The sequence below is a fragment of the Aquarana catesbeiana genome, linkage group LG08 (genome assembly GCF_042186555.1).
Source record: "Aquarana catesbeiana isolate 2022-GZ linkage group LG08, ASM4218655v1, whole genome shotgun sequence".
Classification (NCBI taxonomy): Eukaryota; Metazoa; Chordata; class Amphibia; order Anura; family Ranidae; genus Aquarana; species Aquarana catesbeiana.
In genome coordinates, this window is record NC_133331.1 from 91,692,223 (window position 1) to 91,718,447 (window position 26,225).

The 26,225-nt window shown below is 43.1% G+C and overlaps 1 protein-coding gene across 2 annotated transcripts in view; it reads right to left on the bottom strand.

Moving 5' to 3' along the window:
• Nucleotides 1-26,225, bottom strand: part of SFXN2 (sideroflexin 2) — a 121,271-nt gene that overhangs the window by 40,804 nt on the left and 54,242 nt on the right. Inside the window, exons 2-4 of one of the 2 annotated variants that reach the window (XM_073596143.1) lie at nucleotides 21,355-21,520; nucleotides 11,027-11,125; nucleotides 8,534-8,609 (exon numbers count right to left, since the gene is read on the bottom strand). In XM_073596143.1, coding sequence (XP_073452244.1) covers nucleotides 8,534-8,609; nucleotides 11,027-11,125; nucleotides 21,355-21,520 — 341 coding nt within the window. Of the gene's footprint in view, nucleotides 1-8,533; nucleotides 8,610-11,026; nucleotides 11,126-21,354; nucleotides 21,526-26,225 lie in introns of both variants that reach the window. The other variant, XM_073596142.1, reaches the window with a different exon arrangement.

The following is a 26,225-nucleotide window of genomic DNA, read 5'->3' on the forward strand; positions in this document are numbered from 1 at the left end:
ATTCACATAGTTTCTTTAAATCTGAAAAGACAACTCTATAGAATGCTTCTATGTATGGGCCCTTGGATTGTGTGGGAAAAAATATTGATTTGGGTTTTAGTGTAGTATGAACAATTGGGGGGGATGTTGCAAGATGCTGGGTTAGCCTGTGAAGCAATATGTCATCGCTATCAGATGCATTAAAATCAACAATATCTAGAGAGGATTCAAAACTAAGTTCCTGTGGCACTGTAGTGGAACTAGTCTGGGAATCGGGATTATGTAGGGTGTTGATAGATTTCTCTGATTGGATATGGAAGTGCCTTTTGAGGGTAAGGTTACGTACATAACCATTGAGGTCTTTAAAAAGAACAAAAGGATTCGGTCCTCCCGAAAAAGAAAGCTCACAGAAGAGGATGCAGAGGGGGACGAAACAGGAGATCGGACAAACACGTTAAAATACCCCAAACTATAAAAATATTTAATCTATCTTCACATATACTATCTCATGCAGATCTATCTTTACTTGGCCGTGGACTCAATTTCGCACCAACTAATAGACCGAATCCTTTTGTTCTTTTTAAAGACCTCAATGGTTATGTACGTAACCTTACCCTCAAAAGGCACTTCCATATCCAATCAGAGAAATCTATCAACACCCTACATAATCCCGATTCCCAGACTAGTTCCACTACAGTGCCACAGGAACTTAGTTTTGAATCCTCTCTAGATATTGTTGATTTTAATGCATCTGATAGCGATGACATATTGCTTCACAGGCTAACCCAGCATCTTGCAACATCCCCCCCAATTGTTCATACTACACTAAAACCCAAATCAATATTTTTTCCCACACAATCCAAGGGCCCATACATAGAAGCATTCTATAGAGTTGTCTTTTCAGATTTAAAGAAACTATGTGAATCCTCTTCGGCCTCCAAACTCAATAACCTATCACCTTCAGAAATTAGAGCACTTGACCGAATCATTCATAGAGATGATTTGGTAATAAAATCTGCTGACAAAGGAGGAGGCATTGTTTTACAAAATAAAACTGATTATCTTAAAGAATCACATAGGCTACTCTCGGATAATAGGACATACGTTAAACTTTCCAAGGATCCTACAACCGAATATGCTATGGAAGCTGACCTGTTGATCTCCACTGCCCTTCAAGAAGGTATCATTACAAAAATCGAGAAGTCTTTCTTGCAAAAGACTTTTTACCAAGTACCTTACTTCTACCATCTGCCTAAGATACATAAAAGCTTAGAGGATCCCCCAGGCAGACCCATCGTGGCAGCCATGGACAGTGTCACCACGGGTTTGAGTTTATATATTGATCAACTGTTACAACCTATAGTTGCTCAATTACAATCATATATTCGGGATGGCACTCATCTCATGGAAATGCTATCTCCATACAAGTGGGAGCCTACCTACACCTGGCTCTCACTGGACGTATGTTCTTTGTATACCTCCATCCCACATGACTTCGGACTAATGGCATTGGAACATTTCCTATCCACAGATCCGTTGATAAATATGCGCCAAGCAGAGTTTGTTGTGAAGGCAGCAAGGTTCTGCTTGACGCACAATTACTTCTCCTTTAATGAAGAATTTTACCAGCAGATACAAGGCACAGCAATGGGGGCAAATTTTGCACCATCTTATGCTAATCTTGCAATGGGCCTATGGGAAAATAATTTCATTTATAAAAATAACCCTTTTGCGGCCAATATCATATTCTTCGGAAGGTATATCGATGACCTTATCATCATCTGGGACGGTGATACTGACTTAATAACCCCCTTTGTCCAACACTGCAATACCAACCCCTATGGGCTGTCGTTCACGTCAGCCACTGATCCAGTTACCATTGCTTTTCTTGATCTAGAACTAGGACATGATGGTTCCACCATCACTTCAAGAAACTACACTAAGCCTACAGCAGGTAATTCGTACCTACATTTTGAAAGCTGTCATCTTCCCAAATGGATTACAAATATCCCAAAAGGACAGTTCTGCCGTCTTCGGCAAAACTGCACTAAGGATTCGGACTATGTCGAACTAAGTGAAACCCTTAAAAGAAAGTTCTACGACAAAAAATATCCCGAACCCCTGGTGGAAGACGCTTTCAAATATTACCTGCATGGTAAACCATCAAAATCAAAAACCAATCCACATACTTATGATGGTTCTAGTAAGTTTATAACCACTTTTCATAATAAATACAAAGGGATGGAGAAGATTTTGGAAAAACATTGGAGTATATTACACCAAGATCCCCACTTAAAAACAATACTTCCATCTCGTCCTAAAGTCATCTATCGCAGGGCCCCCAATCTAAAAAATAAGATTGCACCCAGTAAGTTCAAATCCACCTCAACAATACCACCTGTACCCACACTGATTCCCCTGGTAGGCATGTACCAATGCCGTAAGGCCTTATGCAAAACCTGCAATTTCGTCCAGCATGGACAAAAATCCTTCACCACCAAAGGCAAGACCTATGTGCTAAAAGAATTCTTTAATTGTTCGTCCGACTTCGTCATCTATGGCCTAAGGTGTCCATGTGGCCTAATGTACGTGGGCCGGACAATTAGAGCATTAAGACGAAGATTTGGGGAACACAGAAGGCTTATAGAGGGCGGAACAGATCCCCATAGTGTTCCAAGACATTTTGCCTCAGTCCATCAAGGTTCTACGGAGGGTCTAAAGGTGTGGGTTATCGAACAGATCCCAAGGTCCGTCCCAGCGGCCGAAAGATTTAAGAGGCTCTGTGCACGTGAGACCTTTTGGATTTATACTCTAGACGCACTCTCGCCAGGTGGAATCAATGAAAGTATTGAGATTGCAACTATCCTGTAAAATATTTATTTCAATATACCCTTTCATATCTGTTTACCATCATCCCCCCCCCCCCCTTTTTTATAACTAAATGAATGAGCTGTTCTAATGATACATATTGACCTTCAAAGGTATAAAAAGCTTATGGCCCTATATGTTTTATTTTTAAAAAACATATATTATATCTAATTTTCCTCGACTGTTATTGTTATTTATTATTCATTATTTCTATTATTCTTATTTTTACCTGTATTTTTATTTTTACTTATTTTAACCTTATGAGTCATATACATGCACAGGGGCCATGTAGCAGAGGTTTTTCCATTCTTCCATGTGTGCGTATGCTCATGACCAGAGGCATATTTGTGCACATATATGTAATGTAAGTAATAGTTTTGATCACTCTAGTAAGGCTCAACCTTTATACCATCCAACTACTCTCCAATCTAATCATTCTATTTAATTACCATTTTGACGTGTCCTCACGTATACCTCTCTTATTTTGCCCCCTTAATCAGGCATAATTCCTATGTATGTATACACTTATATTTATACGATTAATTATTACTTATTATTTATCATTTATTATTTATTATTTATTATTATTATTTTTTATATATTTTTTTATCCATTTTTTTATCCATTTATTTATTATCCACTTCTCATTATTCATTTATTTATTATTTAATCATCCATTTACCTATATTACCATTATTAATTTTCTTTTCTTTTTTACTAACATATATTTACCATTATCATTATGAAATTCTTCCCTTTCTTTCCCTTTTTTTCTTATTATTTATTGAGACTAAGTTTTGATATGCACCTTATCACCTGCTAAGAGTTTGTTCGCAATTTGCAATTTGTAATATATACACATGGCCACCCTTCCCCTCCTGTTACTTCGTCCCCCCCCTCCCTTTCTCCATCTCTTTTCGTTTCCCATTCCGTCCTTCCCCCCCCCTCCCCTCCCCCATCCCCCTTCCTCCTCCTTGTCCACTTATTCCCGCCCCTATGTTCTTTTTAAACCATCCTCATGATTTACTGGCAGCTTGATGAAGGAGCGCGGCTACCGTGACATTGTAGCCCGTACGCTCGTGAAACGCGTCGCATCCCAGTGACGTCACAGCCCCGCGCCTGCTTTCCACCAGCGTTCCAGGCCTCGCTTTGGAGTATCTCATCACCGCGGCCGGCTTCAGCGGTGGCTCAAGCACAGCCGTACGCACAGCAGGAGACAGCGATGCAGTGACTGATCTGACGGACTCCCCTCCTCCAGGAAATCAACTACATGATATGCTTTATTTTAATCCACTAAATGTGAGTGTTTTTCTACAGTGTTTTTATTAAATTCAGTTTACATACTGCACTTAGAGGCGCCTCTCTTCCTCGTTTTTTTCCTTGAGGTCCACCCCTCCCATATTAAGGTTGTATTCGTGGACACAGAGGGGTTTCTCCACAACACCAGTCGCCGTAGTAATTTGGGTCGTCGTGTCTGCATGAAGGGAGGTGAGAACGAAAACATTCTTCTTATCCCTCCACTTCATAGCGAGCAAATTATTATACTTCAAGCAGGCTCTCTCCCCCAGCCTAAGACGGGACTCTACAAGCCGCTGGGGAAAGCCCCGGCGATTAGGTCACACGGTGCCACATGCTCCAATTTGATGATCAAAAAGGTGACTAAAAAGTGGCACGCTCGTATAATAATTGTCCACGATACAAGTGGTACCCCTTTCCGAATAAGGGTGACACCAAGTCCCACACTATCTTGCCAGCGCTTCCTATGTAGTCAGGGCAGTTTGTCGGCTCTACGTGACTATCTTTGCCCTCGTAAACCATAAAACTACATGTATAGCCTGTGGCCCTGTCACAGAGCTTATACATCTTGACCCCGTACCTGGCACGCTTGCTGGGAAGGTACTGTTTGAAGGACAAGCGGCCAGAAAACTTAATCAGGGACTCATCAACGCAGACAACTTGATGGGGAGTAAACAAGTCTGCAAAACGTTGGTTGAAGTGGTTTACGAGGGGCCGAATTTTGTAGAGCCGATCGTATGCAGGGTCTCCACGAGGACGACAGAGTTCATTGTCGTTGAAGTGCATGAACCGCAAAATCTGCTCGTATCGTGCCCTGGTCATGGAAGCAGAGAACACGGGCATATGGTGAATTGGGTCAGTGGACCAATATGACCACAACTCACTCTTTTTGGTTATGCCCATGTTGAGGGAAAGGCCCAGAAAGATCTTAAATTCGAAGACCGTAATTGGTCTCCAATCTCTGGCAAGGGAGGACTGGGGATTAGCGGCGATGTGTTGACCAGCGTATAAATTGCTTTGGTCCACAATAGATCTATAGAAATCTTCGGTGAAAAACAGTGAATAAAAATCCAGTGGCATAAAGTCAACTGTTTCCACCTGAATTCCGGGTTGGCCAGTTGAAGGGGGAAGTACGGGTGCTGCAGAAGTGGTGGGTACCCAATTCGGATTGGCGAATGCAGCAGGAAGGGCACTATGGGCACGACGGGCCTGTGTTCGTCTTCTTGGTGGCAGCGGGACACTACTAGTGCTTGCCACCTCACCAGCTTGAACTGCACTTATGGGACTCGCCACGTCACCACGTGATACTGCAGTGCTGGATGTACGACCAGGGTGTACTAGGCCGCTGGTGCTTGCCAGTTCACCAGAAGGAATAGCGGCGCTAGTACTTCTCTGCTCCATACGAGGGACCTGCGGTTCTTGCACTTCAAGGACAGAAGAAGAAGTTCAGGGTCTGGTACGCCTGACCCTAGCAGGGACCACAACTCCGTCGTCAGAGCTATCTGTCATGGAGCCGCTGTCCTCTACAGGTTCGTATTCTGAGCCTGAACTTGACAGATGAGTGACTTCCTCTTCACTATCTGTCATGCTCAGAAACGTGTAGGCCTCTTCACTAGTGTACCTTCGATTTGCCATTTTGGGCTCTAAATTTAGGGGTACACTAGTGAGACTCACAGGCAAAAAAGCTCCTGACTGTCAGCGACTGATTCAAATCGCTACCAAAAAACTGTTAGCGATCGCAGGGATCAGGCCTGACTCTGCGAACGCTGCAGTTATGTGTGCTTAGTGTTTTGTGACAGTTATCGATCGATACTGCATTTGGGTGGGCTGGGCTGGGCTGGGCTGGGCCGAGGGGCAAACCGCAGGTGCTAGCAGGTATCTGGGCTGATACCGCTAACACTGCGTTTTTTTGGGGGGACCCTAAACTGCTGGGGAGTATAGATCTGATCAGATATCGATCCGTTCAGATACTATAGCACTAAGGGAGGTGTATGCTGCGTGCATGGGTTTTAGCGGTACTGGCGCTAACCTGACGCTGCCTGGGGCGACGCAGACCTTATCTGATCCTAAAAACTTAACTTCTATCACCGCCGGGCAATTAGGGGGTTAAACCTTTATAAGGTAATAAACGGCGGGTGCCCTAAAACTGTAATAAACTACAAAAAACAAACCAACTAACCAGCGTCACCCGTAACAATTATATGGTGATCACTGGTGAAAGGGTTAACTAGGGGGCAATCAAGGGGTTAAAACCATTAGTAGGTAGTATATGGGGGTCCCTGTCGCTATAAAACACTGACAGCAAACCTATATACTTACCTCCCTAACTAGCGTCACCTGTGTCACTAATACAGCGATCAGAAAAACGATCGCTTAGTGACACTGTCGACGGGGGGTGATCACGGGGTTAAAACTTTATTAGGGGGGTTAGGGGGGTACCCTGGACCTAAAGGGGGGTACCCTAGACCCAAAGGGGGCTATCCTAACTGCCCTAACACTTGTAACTGACACAAACTGACACCAATGCAATAAATCAGAAAAAAAAAAAAACCTGCAATTGGTGTCAGACAGGGGGTACAGGGGGGTGATCAGGGGGTGACAAGTGTGCCTGCGTGTTCTACTGTTAGTGTAGTGTTGGTGCACTTACTTGGATGTCTTCTCTCCTCTGCGCCGGGACGAAAAGACCGGCTCGAGGAGAGATGACATCACTTCCTCCGCTTCTGTTTACATTCACAGAAGCCGAGGAAGCTTGTCATTGGCCAGGAGCGATCGCGAGGGGGGAGCCACGAATGAGTGGCCTCCCCCTCACCTTTGATCGACCCTGACCTCGATCCGACCGCCGCTGGCACCGGGGGGGGGGTCCGATCGGACCCCCCACCCGCGGGCAGGCAAGGACGTACCTGTAAGCCCTTTTGCCTGCCTGTGCCGCTCTGTCGACGTACATCGTCGTGCGGCGGTCGGCAAGTGGTTAATTTTTATTTTTTTTATTGTGAAGCAAACAACAAATAGGACAAAAAAGCAGAAAAAGTCAGTGTGCATAACTATTCATCCCCCCAAACTCAATACTTTGTAGAGCCACCTTTTGTGGCTATCACAGCTCCAAGTTGCTTTGGATAAGTCTCTATGAGCTTGCCACATCTTACCACTGGAATTTTTGCCCATTCCTCCTTGCAAAACTACTCCAGCTCCTTCAAGTTGGATGGTTTGCACTTGTGAACAGCAATCTTTAAGTCTGACCACAGATTTTCTATTGGATTGAGGTCTGGGCTTTGACTAGGCCATTTTAAAACATTTACATGTTTTTGTCTGAGAGCGCTGATCGGGAATCGGTTGGCTGCTGGTTTTCCAGCACGTTGGTCCAACAGAAGCCGGTCGAACATACACACGGGCTGAATGTCGTCTGGTTTTTACTGAACCGACTAAGGTCTGCCAACATTTGGCAGGTGTGTACTAGGCATAAGACTCTTCTCTTTGTCCTCCTAAGTGTGAGTAAAAGCGAACCATATGTCGCTTGAATTTTAGCTAAATCAGTTGCAATTTAAGCAGTGAGTGGCCCTGTTGGGCACATAGAAAATCTTTGGCCAAACAGTGACTGCATCTTATTAGATACAGCCACTGTTCTGCTTCTATGACAGCCGCGGGAAGTTCAGCTGTCTAAATACAATAGCCAGCAGTGCAGGGCCCACTATCCATGCTGTTTAACAGGAAAGGAGGAATTAAACAGTGTTGTATACTGACCTGAATATAAGGAGCTTGTTTTAAGCTAGTCATACCCTCTTAGATTTCTTTAATTAAGCCAGTGGACTGAACAAGAATGAATTAAAGGAGAAGTCCAGCCTTGGCTCTTTTGGCTGGGCTTCTCACAGGAGTGCAATTCGTTTTGTACTCCTGTGACCCATTACCGGCAGAAATCGTTCTGAAGTCCGCTCTCTGCTGACGTCACACAAATCAGTCCAGGCACTGTGTCATCCCAACTCTGGAAGTCTGGATCGGCCAGGTGCCTGGACTGACACCCGTCTCAGCCTCTCAGTGAGCCGCTGAGAAGCTGAGACAGCCGCCCCCCCCGCCCCTCCACAGCTCCAATGAGCGTGGAGGAGCAGAGAAGAGAGCTTCTGATTGACAGTCAGCAGCTCTCTGCTTGGGGAGCTGTGAGAACCAAGCGATCGGCGATGTTCGATTGCTCGGTTCTCAGTGCAGAGACGCCTGGGGACAGATGCAGCATCCACCTAGGAAAGTATGAATATGGAAAGAAAAAAAGGAAAACCCATACTTCTCTTTTAATGCCAATTTCCACTGAATGTTTCATTTATATAACCACATGAAAAGAAATAAAATTTTCCTTTGTTGCTGAAACACACATACACACACACAGAATCAGCGTTGTCCATACCTTGGTATACAGGTTAAGCCCCACTGCTGTAGCCAGAGCAGTGCTGGTAGCTGTCAAATAGGCCACTCCGATCTGCCTACAAATAAAGACCAATACACCAATAAATTCCCAGACACAGAAAAGGGATGGAATGCTTGTTTTAATGTAGGCAACCTGAATGTGAACGCAACCCTTTTTTATGGAATAGTAATTCCATTCACATGAAGCCAGCAACGACAAGTAGGGTGATATTAGGCATGCTTCCTCCTTCTCTAACAATCAGAAAATGCATTATATTTACCTGTTGTAACAAATCAAATATTACCATTAAAATCAATACATAATCAGAATCACAAATGGAACAGAAATAATTTACTGAATCTTCCTTTATACCATTTACTTTTCCTAAAGTGTTTTTACAGTCAGACCCGTGTTTTGCCTGTGCAGGTCACATTTAATAGCCCCATCCCAAGCGGCACATACTCACCCTTCCTTCACACCAGTACCCCTCTGTTCAGTCGCTGAGAGCAAAGAAAATACATAACACGTCACTCACTTCTCCTCCTTTGATTTGATAGCACTAGTGGCCTTCTGATTGGCTCAAAAAAATGGTGTGGGGTCCCCCCCAAGATCCATACCAGACCCTCATCCAAGCATGCAGCCCGGCAGGTCAGGAAAGGGGGCACCAAAGCACCTTGTGCTTAACAAGCGGGCCCCCAGAGCTTAACAAGCGGGCCCCCCTACCCATTTACCCAAAAAAAAAGTGTCAATAATGAAAACACTACACAGGTTTTTAAAGTAATTTATTAAGGCAGCTCTGGTGTCTCTTACAATTTCTTCTCCCTCCTCCGCTGATGTCTTCTGCCTCTTCTGGGTCACCTCTCTCCGCTGTCTTGTACCTCCGATGTTGTCTCGACATCTCTCGCCCACTGTAATGCTGGGTCCGCCGTGTGCAATTACTTATATAGACATAGGGCGTGGCTACCCAGTGACGTCATCTGGAGCCCACACCCCTTATGACGTCACCACCGGATGCATGATGGGGTGGTGACGTCATAAGGGGGTGGGGCTCCGGATGTCACCGGGTGGCCACGCCCCATGCCTATATAAGTAATGGCACACAGCGGACCCAGCACTACAGCGGGAGAGAGCGTTGAAACAACATCGGAAGAACAGAGGGAGAAGACAGCGGAGAGAGGCAATCCGGCAGAGGCGACCCAGCAGTGGCAGAAGACATCGCAGAGAGGAGAAAAACTGGGGAGGGAAAGAAGACATCAGTGGAGGAGGGAGAAGAACCAGAGGATGAAGACATCGTCGGAGGGAGAAGAAATCGGAAGGGACGCCGGAGCTGCCTTAATTAATTACTTTGACAACCCTTTAAGATCACTTTAAAGAGCTGAATGCATTTCTGGCACATTATCATGTATTTTTCTGTATTTGCAGGGTCTTTAAGGCTAGGTTCACACCTATGCAGGTTGCGGTCGATGCGTTTTAACAGTGTGTTTTGCGGGTTTTCATGTGCGTTTTGAATGAGTTTGCATTTTTTTGTTCTTTTGTCATGCAGGAGAAACCAGCAAAAATGCAGTGAATAAGCATCAAAAACGCAGTGCTTGTATTTTTTTTTTTTTTTAGACATTTCTATTGAAATCTATGGAACCAAAAACGCAACCTGTCCCTGACTCTTTCCAAAAAAACACACACGCTTGAAAACCCGCAGATGTGAACATGACCTACAGGAAATCATGTTAAATGGACTGTAGTGGATTTCTGCAAATCAGAAAACAGACTGAACCTAGCCTAAAGGGCTAAAACGTGGGTGGTGTGCATACATAACAGAGATGTATCGTGTATATTTTTTATTTTGCCATAGCATACACTCTAGGATGACGCAGCATCTTCACTTTACCAATAACATAACTTTGTTTTAATCAGTTTTTCTTAGCCTTATACAGTATATGCATATAGCACATAAATAACAGATATTCATATACAGTAGTTTTGATTTTTGTTAGCTTCCCAGGGTTTGTTTTAATTTGTTTGAGTTATGATTTTAATACGGTTTAACAAATCAACATGTTATAGATCCTATGAATCCATACTGTGCTACAATTTATTTGTACCTCTGAGATTTACATTTGATTTATTTTTGTAAGCTCAGATATTATGATGTCTGCACTGTGATGTCATGCACGACTTTGCATGTACAGGTAAATTTTCCTGTGTGTACTGTATACTGTATATATTATTTTTAGATTTAATAAAAACATGCAATTCATTGATATAGATATATTTTGTACTATAATTGACCCTTGGTGGTACATCCAGCCTTGGGAAAAGGTGAACTACAATAATTAGAAGCTACTGCTGGTATGCTATCTCTTGCCTTATACTACTTTGCGTAGATTCACAGCAGTCCTCGCTGTATGCGGAACTTCAACCTTCTAAAAGGCACTGAGCATGTGAGATAAAAGTGACCAAAAAAAAGAAAAAAGGTACACTAAACTCAAAACTTACCCAAGTGTGATGGGAGATGCTGCATTCCGATTGGTATAATTTACAAGTGCGTTAAACGACTGATTAACCCATTGCCAAAACACCACAGCGGGAACAGTCCTGTTTAAATGTAAACAAAAAGAATTACAGGAGATTGGAAACGCTCGTTTCTGTACAACAAAACTGTGGGAAAACATTTGCAGACATATTTAGCATTTTTTGGCTATACTTCTCTTGGGAATCACAGGACTGCACTGTGTTCTGCACTCCTGTGTCCCAGATTCAGTTATCTAATGGTAAAAAGTTTAGTTTCGTTTTGGGTGGAGTGGTTAGAACTCTTGTTAGGTTTTTGTGCAATTTAGGAAACCCACGCAGGCACAAGGAGAACATGCAAACACTAGACAGGTAGTGTCGTGGTTGGGATTCAAACCAGCGACCCTTTTTGCTGCTAGGTGCTAAGCACTAACCAATACGCCACTGTGCCGCCCTAAATCCTCCAATGGGGACACTTTTTCCAGTGACTATCCACTATCTTTATGTTGTGTTCCTGGGACAGGAAGTGAAAAAGTAAATTGGTAGGGGTTTTAACCCTTTTCCACTCAAAACAAAAAAAAGTTTTGGCTATACAGTGCCTTGAACAAGTATTCATACCCCTTGAAATTTTCCACTTTTTTTTCTTCATGTTACAACCAAAAACAATGTATTTTATTGGGATTTTATGTGATAGAACAATACAATGTGGCACACAATTGTGAAGTGGAAGGAAAATGATAAACGGTTTCCAACATTTTTTACAACATTTTTAAGTGTGGCCTGCATTTGTATTCAGCCCCCTATACTCTGATAACCCTAACTAAAAATCTAGTGGAACCAATTGGCATCAGAAGTCACCTAATTAGTAAATAGAGTCCACCCATGTGTAATTTAATCTCAGTATAAATACAACTGTTCTGTGAAGCCCACAGAGGTTTTTTTAGAGAACCCTAATGAAAAAACAGCATCATTAAGGTCAAGGAACAAAACAGACAGGTCAGGGATAAAGTTCTAGAGAAGTTTAAAGCAGGGTTAGGTTATAAAAAAAAAAATATCCCAAGCTTTGAACATCTCACGGAGCACTGTTCAATCCATCATGCGAAAATGGAAAGAGTATGGCACAACTGCAAACCTACCAAGACATGGGCATCCACCTAAAATGACGGCCGGGCAAGGAGAGCATTAATCAGAGAAGCAACCAAGAGGCCCATGGTAACTCTGGAGGAGCTGCAGAGATCCACAGCTCAGGTGGGAGAATCTGTACACAGGACAACAATTAGTAGTGTACTCCACAAATCTGGCCTTTATGGAAAAGTGGCAAGAAGAAAACCATTGTTGAAAGAAAGCCAAAAGAAATCCCATTTTCAGTTTGTGAGAAGCCACGTGGGGGACACAGAAAACGCGGAAGAAGGTGCTCTGGTAAGAGAAGACCAAAATTGAACACTATGTGTGGCGGAAAACTAACACTGCACATCACCCTGAACACACCATCCCCACCGTGAAACATAGTGGTGGCAACATAATGTTGTGGGGATACTTTTCTTCAGCAGGGACAGGGAAGCTGGTCAGAGTTGATAGGAACATGGACGGAGCCAAATACAGGGCAATCCTAGAAAAGAACATGTTATGCCGCGTACACACGGTCGGACTTTTCATCTACAAAAGTCCAACGGACGCCGACGGACTAAAGCTGGCTGGTAATCCGATCGTGTGTGGGCTTCTCCGGACTTTCAGCAGACTTTTTCAGCCTCAAATCCGACGGACTTTAGATTTGAAACATGCTTCAAATCTTTACGTCGTAACTACGACGGACCCCGAAATCCGCTCGTCTGTGTGCTAGTCCGACGGACAAAAACCCATGCTAGGGCAGCTATTGGCTACTGGCTATGAACTTCCTTATTTTAGTCCGGTGTACGTCATCACGTACGAATCCGTCGGACTTTTGTGTGGTCGTGTGTAGGCAAGTCCGTTCGTTAGAAAGTCTGCTGCAAGTCCGCCGAAAGTCCGCCGGAAGTCCGCCGGAAGTCTGTCGGACAGGCTGTCGGACTTTTGTAGACGAAAAGTCCGACCGTGTGTACGCGGCATTAGAGTCTGCAAAAGACTTGAGACTGGGGCAGAGGTTCAACGGGACAACGACTCTAAACATACAGCCAGAGCTACAATGGAATGGTTTGGATCAAAGCATATTCATGTATTAGAATGGCCGAGTCAAAGTCCAGACCTAAATCCAATTGATAATCTGTGTCAATATTTGAAAACTGCTGTTCACAGACGCTCTCCATCCAATCTGACAGAGCTTGAGATATTTTTTTTAAAGAAGAATGGGCAAAAATTTCACTCGCTGGTAGAGACATACCCAAAAAGACCTGCAGCTGTAATTGCAGCGAAAGGTGGTTCTACAAAAAATTGACTCGTGGGGGGGGGGGGGGGGGGGGGGGGGTTCTGAATACAAATGCACGCCACACTTTTCAGATATTTATTTGTAAACAATTTTGAAAACCGTTTATAATTTTCCTTCCACTTCACAATAATATGCCACTTTATGTTGGTCTATTACATAAAATTCATTTATGTTTTTGGTTGTAACATGACAAAGTATGGAAAATTTCAAGGGCTAAGAATACTTTTTCAAGGCAATGTATATATACATAGACTGGGCCAAGCTGGACTAATAACTATGTACTGTATTATATCATACCATACCAACTCTGTGAAAGGTGGAAATCCCTGTAGTAAGCACTACAACTACACGGATCTCCACTAGCTTCTGAGTCTTGTGATGAGCAGCTGCCTGCTTACTAAGATATGGGAGGTTGCATACTCATGGGCACTCTTCAGAGAACACTTTGAATTTTCTCAATGAATGCAAAGCATTCTCTGATGAGGCAGAGATTGCATTGTCAACCGCATCAACTCTCCATCTCATCCAATCAGAGAACTCTTTGCATTAATTGAGAGAATTCAAAGCTTTCTCTGAATAGTGACCATGGCTAGCAGGTGAGCTCCTGTGTTCACAATGCACAAGGGCAGCCACTCAGCATGGGACCCAGAAGCTGTGGAAGTGAAGATCATTGTAGTAGCGGTGCCTTCTACAGGGATTTGCAGCTTCCAAAGAGATCAGCCAGGTATGGTATATGCATAGTTACATTGGTCCACGCTGAATTAATGTAACTATTTAAAAATATACATATCTGGAATGAATCTTTTGGTAAATAATAAAGTGGGTGTTTCTTAATGGAAAGCTTTTGAAATAATTAAAGTGGTTGTATAACCACTTTTTTCATTTTTACCTAAGGTAAGCCTATAATATTAAGGCTTACCTGTAGGTAAAATTAATATCTGTTAAACCTATACGGTGTAGGAGATATTCACTTTGTATGCAGCCGCTGACGTCAGCGGCGCATACGCTGTAAATGCCTGGCTGAAGGCCTGGTAGATGCTGCCGGACCTTTGCTGGGAAGTGACGTCATCCTGGCTCCGGCCACTCACAGTGCTGGAGGCGCGAACTCGGAAGATACGCTGAGGGCAAAATGTCAGCTCCCTCAGCGTGAACCGGCCTGCAATACGGCAATAAGGGGATGTATTTCATAATGAGCTAATATGATCTCATTATGCCTTTGCCTTACAGGGTTTTTTTTTTTTTTAAGGTTTTTTTTTTTCTGAGGGTATACAACCGCTTTAATACTGCAAAAATACATTTTTATATAGGTCTATAACATTAGAACAAAAAAGAGGGAAGGGGGGGGGGGAGGGACAAGAGGGGAAAAAAGGGACAAGAGGGGAAAAAGGGGACAAGAGGGGAAAGGAGGATAGAGAGATGTGGTTTCGAACGAGAGTCAATCCCTTCAAATAAGGGGCATCTGTTTTATGCTAGCACAACTTCGAGAAGCTGGCAAATGGCAGCTTTACACTTTGAATGGCAGCCTTGGCTATAATGACTAACAGCCCCCCTGGCAGGTTCACTTTAATTATTTCAGTCACAGAGGTGGCAGCTATTCCTTAGGCATGAACAGTTTAAAAGTCTGAAGCACTATGATCTAAAATCCTATCTGTTAGATTAAAGGGCAATCATCCACAGAGTGTGCTGAGCCAGTAGAAAGGTATATTCCTGTTACCTTATGTTAAATCTGGCTCATCCACATTGTTATAACAAGCCTGGAAGTGTTCTCCCAGGTAATGATTAACAGGCCCATGAGACTGGACCTCTGCAGACACATCTGACAAGCAGCTGGGTATACATGAAGGCTTCCCATACTATATATCTATAGATTTATAACCTGCATCATTAGTGAAGCCCAGATGACAGGTCCTGCTTTACAGGGCCCATTACTCCCACTCATATCAGCTAATGGGGATCAAGAGTCACTGACAAATACTGGAATTAGATATATTTGGAGGATCATTAGTAGTGTTTTTGTAATGTTTTTCTATATACATGTGAAAGAGACCTTTTTACATAATGCTTTATTTTTAAAGCAAGTAAAAAATATTAAAAAAACTTGTTTCTGGGTTTAGTTACATAAAGGCGGCCTTTTTTGTGCATTGTATATGCAGGCTCCGATTTCGGTTTAGCAGGTCTTCAAAATGTTGCACCTTGCCAATCCGGTTATCTCACTGCAAACCTATAAGACAGGGGCTGTTTGACTGAAAACAAAAGATTCTGCACATTCTAATCATATATAGTGCAACAATGTAGAAACCGCAGGATCCTTTGCCAAGGCGTTATGTCACAGAAACACAGGAGGTGCACACAGCTTCCTCTTCCGCATGCAAAGATCAATCGATCATACAGTGACAAAGACTGTTTTTAGAAAATTTCACCATCTAGGGTCTTCAAATTCATATATTGATATTATATTTTTTTTAATATTGGGCATTAAAGCAGTGATGAACCATGGCAACTTATCTCTATTTTCTATGGCATGATTATTACTCCAGCTGCGACTAAACTTGCTTACTCTGTTAAGAATAAATGGGTAGATGGAGAATAAATGGGTAGATTGAAGAATTAGATGATGAGGAATGGAGTGAAGTGCTGAAAACCTGAAACTGGTTTCTCCTAAATTGTCTGATTTGTCATACGCAAGTCTATATCACACACAGAGCATATTTAACTCCGGATTGGCTGGCCAAATTCTGTCCTTATAGTTCCATGTGCCCCAAGTGTTTGACCTCTGCTGGTACCTTTGGGCACCTCCTCTGGCAATCTCCTCTCACTCGTGGGTTCTGGTCACAGCTTGTCCAGTTCCTTCACAACCGGATGGGCTCACCGGTGGCAATGGACCCCCAGCAATGACTTTTCAGCTTATTTCCTGACACTGACATTGATAAGCACATGCTTCAATTTCTTCACGAAACACTTTGCAGCCAGAAAGGTCATAGCCAGGAGCTGGATTCAAGCCATCGCTCCAACACTTGCTGCCCGGCTCGCTGAAACAGACAACACCTTACCATATAAAAAGATTATATATATCAATAGGGGATGCCCAGGCAAATACAACAAAATATGGTATAGGTGGTTACAATAACCATCGACTTGTGTTTGATAAACTTATCTCTTTGTTGCCGACACTAAGGGTTTATTCTAGGGCCGCTGTCAAAGGTTAGAAGGATGTTGTTTTTTTTTTTTTATCATAACCAAATTATCTGAAACATGGTTCCCAGGCAAACGCACAATATACGGTGTAATTTTTACTCTGATCAAAAGAATAGTTTACCCCCTTTTTCTGTTTTATCTTTTGTTTTTCTCAATCTCTGTATGTAACGTATTGCCGATACCTTATAAGGAAATGATTGTCACCAGGATTTTCTTTTTCTTTATTTTCCTTATTGGGTTGTATATTTATGTATACAAATGTTCTTTACAGTAACTTTGTGTAATTTTGTACAAAACTCAATAAAGTTTTGTTTCTAAGTAAAAACAAATAAAGATGGTAGTTTTTATTTGGAATGGGGGTTCATTTAGAATACTTGTTTTAAAGGCAAACCCTGGGCACAAGAAAAAGAAAAAACACCCTTGCAGTGGGGTACTATTCCTAAATTTCGGGGATGTGGAAAAATTAGAATACTTTCCTTTCTCCTCTCTCCAGCATGCACCCTCCATCTGTATGGCTGGTCAGCCACAGCCTCATTAGGGCACTCTGGTCTGCTATCACATGCTTACTTTTGCACATACAATACAGGAATAATAGCTCTGCATTGTACACGACTACCCTGGGAGCCCACCCAAAACTCAGAGCATCTGGGAGAAGCGGAGTATACCAGAAAAAGGGAGTGCAGTAAGTACAGGCATACCCCGCTTTAAGTACACTCACTTTAAGTACACTTGCGAGTACGGACATACACGTGAGTGTACATAAAGTACCTTGCAAGTACAGACATACCGCGCCACGCAGACGCAGTATGGCCTGGAAAAGGTGGAGCTGCCGCCCAGAGTTGTCACCAGTGAAGAGGCAAAGTTCCAGCCAGCCAGCTCAGAGTTGCCCGCCAGCCAGCCCAGAGTTGCCAGTCCAGAGTTTCTGCCTAAATGTAAGTGGATTACTGTACAATACTATAAACTTCACTCCCTGACCCCCCCCCCCCCCCACTACAGCCTCTGACCCCCCTCTACAGCCCCTGACCCCCCAAAAGTGAAAAAAAAGTATTGCTTCACTTTAAGTACATTTTCGTTTTACATACATGCTCTGGTCCCATTGTGTACTTAAAAGTGGGGTATACCTCCATCAACTAGAATAAGCATTTATCCTTGCAGTGTGGGGGGCCTACTGCAAGAGTTTTTTTTTTTAATCCGGAGTTGGGAATATAGAATTGTGAGAGGATATATCAATTTCAAGATAACTACATAAAATATATGTAGGTGGTACTGTGTCCCTTGCAGAATTATGTGGATGTTCCTTTGCATATGTATGAACGTGCCTATTTTCTCTCCACCAGCAGACTGTACAGTTAATCCTCAATAAGGGGCGAAATGCATCAGAGGGATAGCATCGGTGGAGTGTCTGTTGCTTCTTGTTCAATAAAGCTGTGCATGTACAAGAGGAAACTGTGTCTTTGAGAAATGCCAATAGGGGAAGTGACTGAGTCTGAATTTTGCATGTACCTGCACATGAAATAAGAGGCACAGATAAAGGAGTAGGGACTGTAACACAGTGTAAGGCCCCTTTCATACTTATGCCCTGTACACGCGATGGAAAATGTGTGATAGGACCTTGTTGTCGGAAATTCTGACCGTGTGTGGGCTCCATCACACATTTTCCATCGGATTTTCCGACACACAAAGTTTGAGAGCAGGATATAAAATTTTCCGACAACAAAATCCGTTGTCGGAAATTCCGATCGTGTGTACACAAATCCGACGGACAAAGTGCCACGCATGCTCAGAATAAATAAAGAGATGAAAGCTATTGGCCACTGCCCCGTTTATAGTCCCGACGTACGTGTTTTACGTCACCGCGTTTAGAACGATCGGATTTTCCAACAACTTTGTGTGACCGTGTGTATGCAAACATCCGTCGGAAAAAATCCTAGGATTTCGTTGTTGGAATGTCCGAACAAAGTCCAACCGTGTATACGGGGCATTACTCTTATTAACATGCTTTTATAATGTTAAGAGTCCATTTACATTAACCCCAATGGGCTGCGTTGCCTAATGCAGTGCCAATGTATAGGCAAGGCAATTTGGAGCTTGTCCTATTGTTTCAGGGTGCACCATGTGGCATTAGAGTGCGCTGAAAAAAAATAAAAAGTAGAACAGGTTGCATTTTTATGCAGCATATTGCAACAAAATATTGCGGTGCATAGTCCCCGCCCATGGGGCTGTTGTAGGGATTGTTGGCTTCAATAAACCAGAACCTTGTGTGATGTTTTTGATGTGTGGAGAGCTCCTTCTTTTTCTCTATGTTTCGGAGCATGGACGGCTCTGTATATGATCTGCACCGAGGACAGAGCAGAAAGGTTGTTTTTTTTTTACAGTATAGGGCAGGGATGGCGAACCTTGGCACTCCAGATGTTTTGGAACTACATTTCCCATGATGCTCCACTATACTGCAGAGTGCATGAGCATCATGGGAAATGTAGTTCCAAAACATCTGGGGTGCCAAGGTTCGCCATCACTGGTATAGGGGACTTCCAACACGTATTCACCCATCAGTGTGTGACATTTCAACTAAAAAAAAAAAAAGATTGTAAAAATGTATTGCACCACCGTTCTACAATGCACACCGGCAGGTTTACATGATACAGAGAACATGCGTGAATGGGACTTTGTTTTTTTCAATTTCTTTATTAGTTTTTTTTTCTATATCAAAACACATTACATTTGGTGAGATGCTCCTCTCGTCTCAGCATCACACAATATCAACCATAAAAACCTTTCATAATACATTTCAAAAATGCACCCCCCCCCCCCCTTCTCACCCATCCCTAGCACCTACCCGTTCTCCCTTTCTCGCTCCTGATCTACCCTAAGCTTTTCACCTCAACTCCCTCCATATATCTAACTTAATGGTTCCTGTTCTACTTTTACTTTATAGTCCCATCACTTCAGCGAATCTCATTGAGTACTTATATTCTGACCATTCCCTCAATTTCTCTTCAAACTCCTCCATCCCCTCCTCGTCGCTATACCTAAGATACTCTCAGTTTTGAATTTCATTACACCATTCCTTTAATATAGGCCTTTCCAGTTCTTGCCAGTGTCTAGGTATTAGGCTTTTATCGGCGTTTAAGAGCTGTGGGAGCAACATTCTCTTATATTGCTTGGTTAGCATTCTAATCCCGTGGAACAGACAGCCCCATGGGTCGTCTGGGACCTCTATGTTTGTAATCTCTATTATTATTTTCCTAATCTCCTCCCAGTATATTTTGATTTTAGGACATAGCCACCATATGTGGGCCATAGTCCTGATTTCTTTGCACCCCCGCCAACAGAACTGTGATGTTTCACTTTGGCATTTATGTGCCTTGTCGGGGGTTATATACCATCTGGCCAAGCACTTGTAGTTTAACTCTGTCATGTTGCTATTTATTGACGTAGAATGAATCCGCTCCTCAGTAGTTGTCTCTCCAAATCTTTCACCTGTGTTTGCAGTTCCTTTTCCCATTTCTCAATGTATGGTGGTATCTCCGGCCCTTTAATATCGATCAATATTTTATAGATCTTGGAGATCACTCTCTTCCTACTTTTATCTACACACATTTTCTCCAGGGGAAGTAGGTTCTCTACCAATCTAATAGGCTGGGGCAGTGTCTCTGTAAAATGTTTCAATTGGCTATACAGTGGAACCTCGGTTTGCGATTAACGCAGTTAACGAGCGTTTCGCAAACCGAGCACTGTATTTCTAAAAATCCTAACTCGATTTGCGAGTGTTGTCTCGCAAAACGAGCAGGATTCAGGCCAAAATCGGTGTGCAGTACCGCTTTTGGCCTGAGGTGGGGGGCGCCGGAGCCGTGCAGAGCCGAAAGTCACCGAACGGCGCCATTCGGAAATGTACGGAAAGGCCCGAGGACAGTTCGGCTGACCTCGGAAAAGCTTGTGAACGGAGTCTTTCCGAGGTTTGCCGAGGTCAGCCAAACTGTCCCTCGGGCCTTTTTCGGCCGTTTCTGAGGCTCTCCGGCGCCCCCCGCCTCTGGCCACATGCGGCATTGCATCCCATTGAAGTCAATGCGGAACAAATTATTTTCGTTTCCATTGACTTCAATGGGAGAACTCGCTTTGATATGAGAGTACATTGGATTATGAGCATACTCCTGGAACGGATTATGCTTGTAATCAGAGGTTCCACTGTACCGCTATACATCTATCACCATCACTTTTGTTTTTTAATTCCTGGTAGGTGCACATGTTATCTTGTACCATTACGTCTTTCAGTTGTGCATTCTCCTGTGTGATCCAAAGTGTGAATGGGACTTGAGCATTCTCTATTAATTCATGTGTTCCAGAGGGGCAGAGACCTAAAGCACTATACAACTTGATTGTACAATATGTGAGCTTTATGTGTGCAACATGTGAGCTTCCTTTAGGTTTACCAAAACTACGTAATAAGTCACAAAAAAGTATTATCAAATCAGGCTCTTACACCACATAGTTTATTAGTAGATATATGCACTGTTTCTGTACAGAGTGTACAGAGTATGGTCAGCCTAAAAGCTCCCTTTTAAACTCAGCAAGTCATTGCAGGCTTACAAAGGGAGATGCCTACTAGCCCACATTAGATGGTACATGGGTGGCTTTTGCTCCTTCTTGCTGCTTTAAGTGCCGACAGCATTTGTCAAATCCTAGATGAATATCACACATGCAAAATATAATAAAACTCTACCTGTAAAACTGCAGCATGCAGCCAGTGATCGCCATTCCTCCAGGGACCTGGAAAGACATTCTTCCAATCAGGTTCATCTTATCTCCGGTGTCAGGGTGGAAGGCGGAGTCGTACAGCTTCTTGGCGTAGTGCAGTTGTTCTATGCTGGTGCCTGGTGGAGCGCCACCTGCTCTGAACACAAAACAGACAGTCTAATCTGTGCCAACAGGAGTAGATACATTGCCAGAATCATCAAAAGTGCTGAATTATGAAAGATGGCATTAAGAATATAAACAATCATATACTCTATTTTCTTAAACTACAAAAAAAAAAAAAGACCTTAGAATATCCCAACAATTTATTACGGCTTCCTGGGATTACAAAATCATGTTATTTTTATGGTATGTTAGGGTCATGCTTTAAAGTGCCACTAAATTCTGGTTTAAAAAAAAAAATATATATATATTCAAGTATGTATTCTTAACTCAAAAAAGTACCTTCAAAGCTCCAAATTCATTTCTTTGCTGCCGTGCTCCAAATTCCATTAGGGAGTGGCTACATTCATTCTTCATGGTCCCACTGTAGGAGCGTAGCCACCCTCTCTAGTTCACTCCCGAAATAGACTATGACTATGGGACTTGTAGTGTGCATAGAGAATTGAACATGACCGCAACTAATATGAGAATAAGATGCAAGACCAGGAGATAGTGGGAAAGGAAATTTGTAATTAAAACTCAACTCCAAGCAACTATAAAAGACACACATTTATGCAACACTGCATTAATAAGCCATTGATGTATTTTTAAATGCAGCTAGTGTAGGTACCTGAGTTTGAGCTCTTGAAATCCCCACTTGCCATGGCTGGGCTCAGCCCTTCCTTCTCTGAGCTGCCTGCTCAGCTGTCAGCTAATTGCCAGCTCCTATCTCACCACAGTTACTCAGCTGTTGATGACATCCTGCTCGTTAGTCCTGCCTACTTAAGCCATCCAGTCCTGAGGAGCTCTGCCTTCGCCTTGGTCAACATCACAGAAACCGAGGCGCTCTCTTGCGATCCTGTTCAAGACTTGCTTTGCTGACATCCCTTCTGGCTCCAGATCCTGCTTGCTGTTCCACTACATTGATCCCTGACTTTTGGCTTGGCTGACTAGCCGTTCAGATTAGTATACTTTGGCTATGTTTTGACTATGTTTGTTCTTTTTACTTTTATTATTAAACAAGTGTGATTTAACTGTAGTTCTGCCTCAGCCTGATTTCATGGTTTCTGACACCACTATAGTGGAACTGGGAGGGGAAGCACAGGCAGCCAATCAGGGGAGCTGCAGGCAAATATGTTGACAAAGAACATGATGATAGGAGGAGAGAACATAGTAAACAGAGGGGTGACCTTATCAGTCTGCTGCTTTTCTTTTACTGTTCATGAAACAGGCTGGGGGGCGGGAGGTGACACATCTGTATTTCCTAATTGAAACAGAGAAAAGTGGTTGCACTTGCCCAGCTATACGATGTTGTAGAGCGGTATATAATGAATAGATAGAAAAGCAAATCCTTTGGTATATAAGGCTACCCTATGTGTATTTCATTGGTGCATTTAAAGTGAAACTAAGGGCCACAGATACTTCCAGATAGATGACCACTGGATCCCTCACCGGCTGCTGACATCTTCTGCTCTGACTTCTTTTGGGTATTGACTCTCACTCCTACGCACAAGACTTATTCATTCCGCCACCACGGCAGCGTGCCAGTAATGTCCGCACTCATGCAAAGCTCATATGTCTTATTGTGGAAGAGACCTAGCGTGTGTCTTTTACAATAAGGAGCTGCCTGCTCACATTTTTTTTAATTGTAGGTTTATTTTTACTTTGGCTGTTATTCTGGAGTTGAGCTTTAAGAATAGAAAAATAAAAGACTTGAAGTGATTAGTAAGTGAGAAAATTGGAAAATGATTTAAGAGATTGCAAAAATGTGATTTATAAGGAGTCTCATTTGAGCGTTATTATTAAGTGGAAGGAAATATTTAAATGAACCTTGCAGAGATTTCAGCAGGTAAACTGAATATTGCTAAATATATTAACTGTTAATAATTAACTGTTAATAATAACTGCCAATATAGTCTTCAGCAGTTTTTACGGTACTATAGGTATTTTAGGCCTCTTTCACATTGGGACAGGAGGTGCGTCAGCGGTAAAGCACTGATATTTTTAGCGGCGTTTTACCGTCGCTAGCGGTCAAGAAAGGGTTAAAAAGGGTTAAAAACCACGGGGCCCCATTGATTAGCCGCGGTGCCCCATTGATTTCAATGGGCAGGAACGGTGAAGGATCGGTGTCAATACCCCTTTCACACTGGGTCGTTTTGCAGGCGCTATTGCGCTAACAATAGCGCCTGCAAACCGACCTGAAACAGCCATTGCTGTGTCTCCAGTGTGAAAGCCTCGGGGCTTTCACACTGGAGCGGTGCGCTAGCAGGACGCTGAAAAAAGTCCTGCTAGCAGCATCTTTGAAGAGGTGAAGGAGCGGTGTATACACCACTCCTGCCCATTGAAATCAATGGGGCACTGCGGCTATAGCGCCGGCAAAGCGCCTCTGCAGAGGCGCTTTGCCATGGCTTTTAACCCTTTCTCGGCTGCTAGTGGGGGGTAAAACCGTCCCACTAGCGGCCGAATACCACCGCTAAAACCACGGTAAAGCGACGCTAAAAATAGTGGCGCTTTACCGCCGATGCACCTCCCGCCCCAGTGTGAAAGGGGCCTAACAATACAAAGGGAACACTAAAAATTTGTTGCTGCATGTAACCAATCAGATTCCAATCTTCCTTTTGGCAGGTTAAAAAAATTAAAGCAAATATGAATGGTTGCAACAGATAAAGTCGGCCACAAAGTGTCAAATATGGTACACACATTTTAATTCCTCTCTGCCAATAATGAGGTAGCAGAGTCTGAACCCAAGAACAAGTCCTTAGATGTCTACAGTCCTTTTTTTTTTCACCTGGTGATCCTACCAGTAACACACTTCCTGTCCTGGGTGACAACGCTCACTCACTGTACTTTATCTGTGCCGTAGCAGAATTGTCGCCCTAGGTCAGAAAGTGTTTTAGGATTACAAAATATCTCCTCTTTTCATAACAAAGGGGGACATGTTCTATAGTTCAGAGCAGGAACTAGAACAGCGCTAATTAAGAACAGTCAGTAAAAAGCACAAGATGTTATCACCTACTGGATTTCAGGCAATATCAACCATTATTTGTTGGCCCTTATCAACAAACAGATATAACAAAATGCCTTTAATGGAATAGTTTAAATGGACTTAAAGAAAGCAAACAAGTGAAGTCCATTGTTAGCGTTGACATACACTTTAGACCTGAATTCCAGGTATGGGTTTTTTTATTGTTTGTTCGCATATTGCTACAGCCTGGACCATATTCCATACCTGGCTGATCCCTGTGGAAGCTGCAAATCACTGTAGTAGCCGTCACTACTACAGTGACCTTCGCTGTCTTCGGGGTACAGTGCAGGGCGGCTGTTCTGATGCATAGTAACCGTAGGGGGTTGCCTGCTTGGCACAGGTGCCATTCAGAAAGTCATAATATATCCAACAGTGTCACGCAGTATAAATTATACCAAGTGCAACAATAAAAGTAGAAATCAAATCAAAGTGCAAAACTCAATATTAACAATCTTCCAAAAATCCCTTTACATGGTTACCCCAATATTATCATCACGTGCAACACCAAGTATAAACTGTAAATAATGAGATGCAAACCGGATGTAAATAAAAAAAGTTCTCTAAATATCCAAATGTATGTCCATCAAATATTGGAAGCTGTGTCCACTATAAATAGTTCATCCACTTATACTGAAATTAATATATCCTCCATAGTGAATATGTGGGTACGTCTCTTTAAGGTGCACAACCCATCAATGCCAGTGCTCTCACCTTCTAGTTTGACCCAATATTCATCTGTCAAATGCGCTTTCCCTTTAAGCTAGGGCTGATATACCAGGGATGCTGTTCACCTCCACTCTAATGCCCCATACACAGGGTCGGATTTTCCGATGGAAAATGTCCGATCGGAGCGTGTTGTCGGAAATTCCGACCGTGTGTGGGCTCCATCGGACATTTTCCATCGGATTTTCCGACACACAAAGTTTGAGAGCAGGATATAAAATTTTCCGACAACAAAATCTGTTGTCGGAAATTCCGATCGTGTGTACACAAATCCGACGGACAAAGTGCCACGCATGCTCAGAATAAATAAAGAGATGAAAGCTATTGGCCACTGCCCCGTTTATAGTCCCGACGTACGTGTTTTACGTCACCGCGTTCAGAACGATCGGATTTTCTGACAACTTTGTGTGACCGTGTGTATGCAAGACAAGTTTGAGCCAACATCCGTCGGAAAAAATCCTAGGATTTTGTTGTTGGAATGTCCGAACAAAGTCCGACCGTGTGTACGGGGCATTACAGGCATGCTTCGATCCATCTACATCCTCCGGGATCCCCCAATATAAGTACTTGGGGAGCTCGAAAAAAGGATAGTAAATTAAAGTGATTATAAACAATCACCTTGTAAAACAACCCATTCTGTTTAAATGTGAAATGAAAGGCAAAACATATGAGTACAGATTAAAAAATGTTATGTGCCTTTTTTTCCACTTTTATAGAAGTGATCACATTCTGTCTGTTCCCTCTGTTCTTAGCTGCAGAAGAGCTGGGGGAGGAGAAGCAGCAGCACACTGAGCTTCCCAGTGAATGGCTGTGCAGGGGAGGCGTGTTAGGACAAGTCTGATCATTGGAGGAGAGTACATGGAGTTCCCAGCATAGCTAGAGAATTGACCACAGTGTGTGTTCTCCTGCCTAGTGTGTTCACTTATTAATAGGAAAACAGAGGAACTGGC